The sequence below is a fragment of the Ichthyophthirius multifiliis genome, assembly GCF_000220395.1.
Source record: "Ichthyophthirius multifiliis unplaced genomic scaffold scaff_1120509250935, whole genome shotgun sequence".
Taxonomy (NCBI): domain Eukaryota; phylum Ciliophora; class Oligohymenophorea; order Hymenostomatida; genus Ichthyophthirius; species Ichthyophthirius multifiliis.
The window spans coordinates 23,667-33,411 of record NW_004086360.1 but is presented as its reverse complement, the minus strand read 5'-3'; the positions used below and the strand labels follow the sequence as shown (position 1 = coordinate 33,411).

At 18.3% G+C, this 9,745-nt stretch overlaps 4 protein-coding genes across 4 annotated transcripts, besides 26 other annotated features; 3 read left to right on the top strand and 1 right to left on the bottom strand. All coding sequences in view use genetic code 6, as the record gives it.

The window, feature by feature from the left end:
• Positions 1–2,934, bottom strand: IMG5_114690 (iq motif aaa domain protein; the record flags this gene model as incomplete). The annotated part of the gene is made up of 8 exons (XM_004034699.1): positions 2,809–2,934; positions 2,586–2,765; positions 1,295–2,542; positions 1,039–1,248; positions 383–991; positions 286–333; positions 141–230; positions 1–96 (listed from the first exon to the last, which is right to left on the bottom strand). The coding sequence occupies exons 1-8, from the start codon at positions 2,914–2,916 to the stop codon at positions 1–3; spliced, it is 2,589 nt and encodes an 862-aa protein (XP_004034747.1). The 5' UTR covers positions 2,917–2,934.
• Positions 241–278: a microsatellite.
• Positions 245–284: a microsatellite.
• Positions 1,364–1,402: a microsatellite.
• Positions 2,546–2,580: a microsatellite.
• Positions 2,760–2,806: a microsatellite.
• A 227-nt stretch (positions 2,935–3,161) lies between the features above and the next one.
• Positions 3,162–3,206: a microsatellite.
• Positions 3,162–3,210: a microsatellite.
• Positions 3,211–4,808: 1,598 nt separating this feature from the next.
• Positions 4,809–4,847: a microsatellite.
• Positions 4,811–4,847: a microsatellite.
• IMG5_114680 (hypothetical protein) lies at positions 4,838–5,216 on the top strand. The gene has a single exon (XM_004034698.1). It carries the CDS (start codon positions 4,847–4,849, stop codon positions 5,207–5,209), a length of 363 nt encoding a protein of 120 aa, XP_004034746.1. The 5' UTR covers positions 4,838–4,846; the 3' UTR covers positions 5,210–5,216.
• A 716-nt stretch (positions 5,217–5,932) lies between these two features.
• Positions 5,933–7,411, top strand: IMG5_114670 (zinc c2h2 type family protein, putative). Its single transcript, XM_004034697.1, has 5 exons — positions 5,933–6,135; positions 6,187–6,256; positions 6,308–6,494; positions 6,598–7,251; positions 7,307–7,411. Exons 3-5 carry the CDS (start codon positions 6,367–6,369, stop codon positions 7,362–7,364), a joined length of 840 nt encoding a protein of 279 aa, XP_004034745.1. The 5' UTR covers positions 5,933–6,135; positions 6,187–6,256; positions 6,308–6,366; the 3' UTR covers positions 7,365–7,411.
• Positions 6,502–6,568: a microsatellite.
• Positions 7,412–7,631: 220 nt separating the features above from the next.
• Positions 7,632–7,672: a microsatellite.
• A 275-nt stretch (positions 7,673–7,947) lies between these two features.
• Positions 7,948–8,042: a microsatellite.
• Positions 7,957–8,005: a microsatellite.
• Positions 7,980–8,043: a microsatellite.
• Positions 8,044–8,538: 495 nt separating this feature from the next.
• Positions 8,539–8,584: a microsatellite.
• Positions 8,585–8,758: 174 nt separating this feature from the next.
• On the top strand, positions 8,759–9,231 carry IMG5_114660 (hypothetical protein; the record flags this gene model as incomplete). Its single annotated transcript, XM_004034696.1, has 2 exons — positions 8,759–8,991; positions 9,210–9,231. 2 exons carry the CDS (start codon positions 8,759–8,761, stop codon positions 9,229–9,231), a joined length of 255 nt encoding a protein of 84 aa, XP_004034744.1.
• Positions 8,840–8,999: a microsatellite.
• Positions 9,029–9,074: a microsatellite.
• Positions 9,207–9,416: a microsatellite.
• Positions 9,215–9,298: a microsatellite.
• Positions 9,241–9,459: a microsatellite.
• Positions 9,279–9,411: a microsatellite.
• Positions 9,450–9,496: a microsatellite.
• Positions 9,453–9,511: a microsatellite.
• Positions 9,469–9,518: a microsatellite.
• Positions 9,471–9,520: a microsatellite.
• Positions 9,482–9,529: a microsatellite.
• Between the last annotated feature and the right edge of the window lie 216 nt (positions 9,530–9,745).

Sequence of the window (9,745 nt, the reverse complement as noted above, 5' to 3'; positions counted from 1 at the left end):
TCATTTTTTTCCTGGCTTTTTGGTATTTTTATCATCAACAGGCTTATTTTTAGCATCATAATTAGCTTGAAGTCCTGTAACTACTTGATTAAATTTCTTATTAAAAATATATATAATAAATTAATATATAAAAAAATAACTTTAAATTCTTTAAAGTCTTCTTTAGAAGTAAAAGGAGCATTTGCTAGGTATCCTAAAAATTCATTAATTTTAAGTTAATCAGAACTTAGCTATTAAAAAAAAAAAAATAACAAAAATTAAAATAAAATAAAAATATTTAAATACTCTTAAAATTCTTCTTTCAGTAAGTACTTTATCAATTGCCATTTTAAACTTAATAATAAGAATTACAAAAATAAACTTAAATATAAAAAAAAAATACTGATCCAGCAGGCCATCCTTCTGATATATGAGCAACAATATTAAGAGGGAAATTATCAGGAACTTTAATCCCTTTTTATTGAAGGAAATGTTTAAATAATAATTTTCTAGTTCCATAATTAGGGAAAGGGAAATAGATTTTTTTATCAAAGAAATTCTTCACATCTTTAGGCGAGCATTCCCAAGGCTTATTACAACAACCAATAAATACACATCTATCAGTAGGTTCGAAGAATTTTCCTTTTTTAAAATCTTGAATAGGTTTTTTCATTTTTGAAAATAAAGGATTAACAACAACTCCTTTTTTTTTTTTTCCTTAAGAAAAAATATAATCTAATTCATCACATATTATTATTGCTGGTTAGAACTCTTTGGCTACTTTAAAGGCACTATTTATTAAACCATCTATTGCTTTTTTATCTGTAAATTAGCCATCTATTGTTGATGGAGATATATCAATTATTAATGCATTACATTCGTGTGCAAGTGCTCTTATTGCTAATGTTTTACCAGATCCGGAAGGTCCAAAGAAACAAAAGTAATTCTATTTATCTAATTTCTCTTTAGCATAATTTGAACCTAGAGGAATTGCGATATTTTCAACTATAACCTTATTATTATTATTTTCTATTTTTATTTTATTTTTAATTAATTTACTTATCGAACTTAAGCTATTGATGGATCAGGCATTTTATTACCAGGCTCTTCCATTTTTGCTTTTTTTATTTTAGCATCAGCAATTTGCTCTGTTTATTTAAACGTTTCATGAGCTTATATTTCTTGTAGTTTTCCTAAAACATTCTATTCACCAATCAGATCCATAATTGAAGCTGGAAGAAGTTTTTTAACGACACCTTTATCTACTAACTATAAAAAAATAAATATAAATATATAATGCTTATATTATTTTTACTCCTGCAAGAATATCTTTTGGGTCTCTTCCCCTATTTACAGCATCTCCAGGGAATTTTTTTTTTTTTCCTTTAGGTTTTTTAGGTTTTTTGGGTTTCTTTGGTTTTTTTTTCTTAATATCATATCTAATTCTAATATTATCGAGTTCAATAGCAATCATTTAATCGACATAAGTTTATATTTAATCTTCTACAAAAGGTTTTATCTGTTCTTTTGCTAATTCAGTTTCATGCTTTTGCTCGAAATTTTGTGTTTCGTCCCTTTTTGACCAATCCTATGTCTACTTTAAAATTTATTCTTGAATTTTCAAAACTTATTCAGAAGGTCCTGTAGGCTTATTTGAGTCTAAAAACTCTTCTAATTCAGATGGTTTTCCTTTTTTTTTTTCATCTTTTTTGCCTCCTTATTTCTTTTTGGCTTCTTCTTCTGCTTTTTATTAAGCCAAAGCCTACTATTCAGGATCTAATACATTAAACCTTTCATAAAAATCGGTAAGGTCGACTGGCGCATCTTAAAATTCTCGATCTTCTAGATATTTCATAATCCATTCTCGTCTTTCTTGAAGCATTTTTTCTTTAATATCAGGGCCTTCATTATCTTTTACAATTTGCTTAAGATTTTCGAGTTCTTATTAAAAATCTTAGTAATGTTCTTCTTATAAAAATTTCAATTTTTGCCTTTGGTTTTGTGCCATTTTATATTAGGATTCTGGGAGATTTATATCTTCGGAGTATTTTTTCATTCCAAGAAAAATCTACTCTTATTCTCTCATTTCTTCTATTTCTTTTCGGGCTTTGTATCCTCGCCAGTATTTTTTTATTATTAAAGACATTATATCTTGTTCTTATTCTAAAGTCATTTCTTGCCCTTAGGCTAGTTTTATTTTTTTTTCTTGGTTTCTTATTTCTTCTTTTTTTAAGGCTTTTGCTAAAAGGGCTCTTTCGATTCCTTAACGGCCTCTTTCGTATTTTTATATTATTTTTATTGCCGTGTCTATATCAGCCTGGAGTTGACTTGTGTCTTCATATACTTCTTCTTAAGGCTCTTTTGTTTCCTTAAAATCTAGCAAAAGTTAGTCTACAAGTTAGTTTCTTTCGTCGAGTTTTTTCTTGTCTTCTTCACGGAAATAACGAGGAATTGGAATGTCTAAACAATCAGGAGTTAATTTTAAATCCATTACTAATTCATCCAAATTGGGGAATTCAGAACGGATTGTGGCATCATATTGTGTATTGTATTTTATTACTTGCTTTTTTTTTTATTTATTTTGTTTTTAATATTTATTTTTTTACTTGCTTGGTTTCGCACATACGAACAATTACTGTTTCTAACATTTATTTTAATAATACTCGCTTTTATGGATGTACTAGTTGATCGTAACAATCTTCCAATTTTTTATATATTTCAATGTATTTTATATATAATGTTGACCAAAAATGAAGCCATTATTAGTTGTCTCTTTTATATTTTATCTATTTTATTTTTAGTTTTTTTATTTAATTTTTTTTTTAGTACGCCAAGGGTTTGCTCGTTTTATTCAAGCGGTAAATTTTCTAATGTTATTTACTCCATTAAATCATTTATGGCTTCTTGCCATTTAATATTATAGAATTGGTTTGACATATTTTTATGTATTTATAATATATATTATATATTAAAATTATTAACAGTTTTATAAAAAATATATTTTGCTTTACATAAAATCAAATAAATTAATATTTTTATTTTATTTAGAAATAAAAACTTTTTTATTTATTAATTTCTTGTTAAATGTTTTTTATTTTTATTTGTATTTTTGTTTAAAACATAATGAACTTTAAAAAAAGGCAAAATTATTTATATATTCATGTTTTTTTTTTAACTGAGCTTAAAAAAAAATAAAGGAAAAAATAAAAAAACATAAAATAAAATAATAAATTATTTTTATTAAATATAGAATAAAAAGAATTATATAATGATTTATGCATATACATATACTTATATTAATGTTAGATTTTGCTTATAATTCATTTTAATAATAAATTATTTAAAAATTTAATAAAAAAGTAAATATTTTTAAAATATCTTTTAAAATGTAAAACTTTTACTAATTTTTATAAATTTCTTCGCACTTTTTTAATTTTTATTTTATTATATTCATATTTAAATAAAATTTAAAATAAACTTATTTAATTATTTTTTTAAGAAAAATATAAAATATTATTTTAATGAAATTTTTTATACCCTATATCCTTATTAAAATTAATTTAAATTAAAAATGCTAAAGACTTGTTGTTTTATTTGTATTAAATTAAATTTTAATAATCCTAATTTTTATTTCTTCATTTATTTCAGAATTTTTTAGGTTCTAAAATATTGTAAATTTTTCTTTAAGGTATTTGTTAATTTTAATCTATTTATATTTAATCTTTAGTATTAAAAATATTTTAATTATTATTTATGTTATTATCATTTAAATTTTTTTCACTACTAAATTATTAATACTAAATATTGTTTTAGGTTTATTATATTTATTATAATTTCATTTATAAAAAGTTTTCTATTTTCGACAATTCTATATCTTTTAAATTATTATTTTCTTTAATGCAAAATTAAACTAGTTCATTTATTAAATCTGCTTATCCTTTGCTATATGCTTCTTTATATTATTAATTTGCATTTATAAAAAATTATGTTAAGTTTGTAGAAGCTTACGTAAAGCTTTATTTTAGAACTTCTTGCTGATTCATTTAAAGATAAAATTAAAATATATTGAATTTTATATTTAATTAAATTTACTTTTATATTTATATATAATTTAATCAAATCTTTAAAAATATAAAAATTTATTTTATTTATATTTTGCTTTATAATATAAAAATTTAGTATTTTTTTTAATTATAAATTTAAAATAATTTTATTTACATATATAAGTTATAATTTCATAAAAAACAAAAAAAAGTGAATTTGAATAAATAAATTTTATAGAAAAAGATATTTTGAAATTTATAAATTAATATTAATATTATAATTCATTTAGAAAAGTTTTAAATTATATTATTTGTAAAAAATAAAATATTTGTAGTATATTTAATTTAATATAAATTAAAAAGCAATTTTTTTATATATATACATTCTAAACAGAAAGTATATAATTATTTATATTAAAATCTTTCTAAATATTAAATATTAAAAAATATAAAAGATAAATTTTAAATTTATATATGATTTATATTTATAAATAGCAAATTATTAAATAAATATTTAATTTTATAATGTAATAAAAATAAATATAATTACTAAACAAATTAATTTTCCCTCTATTTTTTATAAATTAAAAATTAATTTTTCTAATAATTTGATATACATTTATATTTTTTACAAAAATAAAAATAATATTTTTATTAAAGATTAAAGATACTCCAATCATATTTTAAAAAATTTAAGATACAGATAGTTATTTAAAATAAAGAAATTATAAAATATTACTATTTTTTCCATATAAATAAATAGCTAATTTAATATAATTGTAATTTTTAAAAAAAAAAAAATTAAAAAAAAAAAAAAAAAAAAAATGGCACCAAATAAAGCTCCTGCTTAAACTGAAAAAAAAGTTAAATAATAATCTAATAAAAAAGAATCAAAAAGACACAAAAGAAGAGTTGAAACTTTTGCTATTTATATCTTCAAAGTATTAAAATAAGTACACCCTGATGTTGGTATCTCAAAAAAAGCAATGAATATTATGAACTCTTTCATTAATGATTCCTTTGAAAGAATAGCCCTCGAAGCATCCAAATTAGTTAGATTTAACAAAAGAAGAACTTTATCTTCCCGTGAAGTTTAAACTGCTGTAAAACTTTTATTACCCGGTGAACTTGCCAGACACGCTATTTCTGAAGGAACTAAGGCAGTTACTAAATTCTCTTCTTCTTGAGATATTATTTTTTGAAAAGTTTGAAAATATTTTTTTTTTTTTATAAAAAAATAATATTTATTTGATTATTGGCTATCATATTATTTATTTTTATGTGTTGTTTTTAGTAAAATATATTTTTTTTTTATTTATAAAAATATATATAATGATGAAATATTTAAAAATATTTTGAAATAAATATTAAATTAAATATATATATATATATAGTTTTTTAAAAGCTTTTATTAATGGAAATCTTTTTATTATTATAATTATTTATTTATACCATATATGTTTTTTTTTTAATTAATTTAATTTTAAATATTTCACCTAAGCTATATATTTTTATTTATTAAGAAATATATTCTTTTATAATGTTTTATTTTTAAAATATTCTTAAAATATTAATTTATATATATTTATTTAATTTTTTTTAATTTAAATAAAAATATAAAATTAAAATTATTATTTTATTCTTTTTTATATTATTATTTAATATATAATTTATTTCTGCATGATTTCTATTGAATTTTTTAAAAAATAGATAATATATAAAATTTAATCAAGTTTTTTTTTTTTTGTAATATATTATATTAAATTTAAAATTAATTAATAAAGAATTTAATAATAAATTAAAATATAACATATTCTTTTGATATAATATATAATATAATATGATATAATTTATAAAAATAATTTTATAAAAAATTAAAAAAAAAATATATATATAATATAATTTATATATTGATATATATATTTTTAATAATTAAAAAAAATGGAATTTTAAATAGTCAAAGGTGGTTAAGATTATAATTGTTATTGTTGCTCATTATTATTCGATAGTGGTGAAAATTATAAACTCCATTATAAATCAGATTTTCATCGTTATAATTTAAAAAGAAAAATGATTGATTTAAGCCCTGTTACATTTGAAGAGTTTTAAAGATGTAAATTTATTTTAATTTTTAATTTATTTATAAAATATTTTTTATAAAAAGAATTTTTAAATTCTAGTGTTAAATCTTAAACCACTTCTTAAACAAATTGTCTAAAGTGTGTAGCTTGCAAGTAAAAATACTATTTTATAAAAATGCTTAAATTATATAATAAAAAGAAAAGACTTTTCTTCTAATCAAACATATAAGTAGCATATATAGAGTAAAAAACATGCGGAAAAAATGAAAAAATATTAATTGGATGAAAAATAAGTAAAATTTGACTTTATAGTCAATGAGAATAAACGAACTACATAGAATGATGTATCAATATGTTTGTTTTGTGATAAAATAAATGATAATATACAATAGTAAGAAATATATAAATATATATATATATATATATATATATATATATATTATATATTTATATATATATATATATTTACTTTTATTTATTTTTAAATAAAAAAGAAATCTAAAACACATGGAAATAAATCATGGATTTTTTATTTGTGAAGAAAAATATATTAAAGATTTAGAAGGATTAATACTTTTTTTGGCTAAATAAATAAATGAATAACTTGTCTGTATTTTCTGCGAATATCATGAAAGTAGACCTTTTCCAGATGCTGAAAGTGTAAAGAAACATATGATTGACAAAGGACATTGTTTTATGAATAATGAATTGTTCTTTTAACTTTATTGCGATTTTTATGATTTTACGTCTGCTATAAAAGGTATTATAGAATAGAATAAACAAGAACTCTATTTAAAATATAAGCAATCATAAATTGCATAAGGTGTAGTATTGAATGAATTAGGTGAGGCTGAATTGCCAAATGGAAAAATTATTGGACATAGGTCTTTGGCTGTATAATATAATTAATATTATAGACCAATGGCTTCTTAAGAATCAAAAATTAAAGCTTTGGTAGGAGAGGATTAATATAAATAAAATTAAGAATAAATAATTAAATATGAAAAAGAATTGGTAAATTTTTATTTTTAATTATTTAATATTTTTGTTATCTAGATTATAGAAAAATAAAAAGATTTAAAAGAAAGTAAAAACTACTATTTTTAAGATTATAAACATATAAATAATTTGAGATATAATAACTTAAAGTATTTTTTTAAAAAAATATTATTTAAGGTTTTTATAAATATATTTAATATATAGATTGGGATTAGAAACAAATAAAGTTCAAAATAGTCACGTATATTAAGGCAAATTATGATATGTATACTAAGAATTATATATGATATACGATATACTTTTTATTTTACATTTTTTTTTTTTTTTTTGAAAAAAAAAAAAAAAATTATATTTAATTAAAACTACAATTATTTACTTTTTTATTTTTGTAAAAATAAATACTTATAAATTTAAAATATTTTCAGTTTAAATTTAAAAAATTTAGTATTTTACTTTTATAATTTTTTGTTTGTTTAATAAAAGTAATTTATGTAAAAAATATGATTGTTATATATATTTATTTTTCAATATATTTTATAAATGAATATATTAATAAATTAATATTTAATAGTTTAAAAGAAAAAAAGCAATATTTTATTTATTTTAAATAATTAAAATAATATTATTTTAATTTGTTAGTTAAAAATTTATATTAAAAAAATAAAAAACATTTATGAAAATGTTTATTTTTTAAAATAATAATTTTTTTATATATAAAAATTTATTATCTAAAATTTATTGGATTTTATTATAATTATATATATATATATAAATATATTTAAATTTTAAAATAAAAAAAAAATACTAAAAATACTTAAGAATATATAATACAATATTTTTATATTTAAAAAAGCAAAATTAATATAAAAAATTAAGAAAAAAAATAAAATAAAAAAATAATATTAATAATAATAATTATTAAAAATAAATAAATAAAAAATGAGCAATTTAGAATAATAAACTAACTAAATAAAACATCCGAAACCCCAATAACATGCACAAGTTAATATCTATTAAATACCAGTAACAAGTAGTGCTCCACTTGAAAAGCAAAAAAAATAGATGAAATATACTAAGAATATATTTAATATAGATAAAATTCCATCCGAAGAATAAAAATAACCTGAACAAGAATAATATTCCAAAATTATACATAAAATTAGTGAGGAAATTCATTAAGAAAAATAAAAAACCTCATAAGAGTTAAAAACAAATATTTAAATAAACAATAATATAAAATAACATAATAAATAATAAGAAAATACTAATAATTATTAATAATAGTAAATATTTTAATAATAATAAATTTACTAACCAAATTTCTAATAATAACCTCATCCATATATACTCTAATAATCTTTTATTCCAAATTTAACTACTAATTTTATTAACACTCAAGCAAATTCTTATCCGACTCCCTTTTATGGGTAAAACATAATTCCTTAAATTCCTTAAATTACTTAAATTCCTTAAATTCCTTAATTTACGCCTTTATAAACTATACCTTTATAATAACCAGTAGGGTATACCATTCCTTTATTAAATTAGGTTTATTTTAATAATCAACCTCCGATAGGATTTAATACGTTTCCAAATAGTTAAATACCTTTATAAAATCCAATTGATTTTAATTAATAATAGTTTCAATAATAATAGATGCCAAATAAATTTGTATAATAAAATTAAGGCAATATATTTGGAAATTAACCAACTTTTTATTAGTATCTAAATCCTTAGTAATAATAATAATAGTAATAATAGTAATAATAGTAATAATAGTAATAATAGTAATAATAGTAATAATAGTAATAATAGTAATAATAGTAATAATAATAATAATAATAGTAGTTATAATATTAATAATAGTAATAATAATAGTAATAATAATAGTAATAATTAAATTATGGCGTTTAGGCTTAGAAAAATAAAAATGAAATTGATAAAATAAAAAAAAAAAAATTATAAAATAAAAGTTAACCTTTCAATCTGAAAGGAATTAATTATAATTAGTAATAGATAAATGAAAAAGTATTTTTTTTATTTGATTTATTCAAATATATATTAATTTTGTTAAATTTATAGTTAGATTCATAAAAGCAATAAGAAGAAAAAAAAATATAAGAAAATGAAGAACTAAGAAAAAAAGAATTAGAAGAACGTTAAAGAAAAGAATTAGAAGAACGTAAAATAAAAGAAGACGAAGAACAATAAAAAAAGCAATAAGAATAAAAAATAAAAGAAGAGGAATAACTTAAAATAAAATAAGAGGAAGAACGTTAAAGAAAAGAAGATGAAGAACGTAAAAAAAGGAAGAGAATGAGCTCAAAAAAAAAGAAGAAGAGCGTATAAGAAAAGAATAGGAAGACAGAAAAAGAAGAGAAGAAGAAGAAGAAAGTAAAAAAAAGAAGAAGAAAAAAATTATAAAAATTTTTAGAAGAATAAAGGCGTCCAACATTATAAAAAATTTAATATTTTTATTAGTAAAATTTTTTTTTATTTAAAAAAAAAAAATATTATAAAAATTAAAAGAATAAAAAATATGATGATTCTATATTAGGAGAATATATTCAAATAATATAATTTTAAGAAAGATAAATTATGGAAGTAAAAGTGGAAGCAAGAATACATAAAGGAAATTTTTAA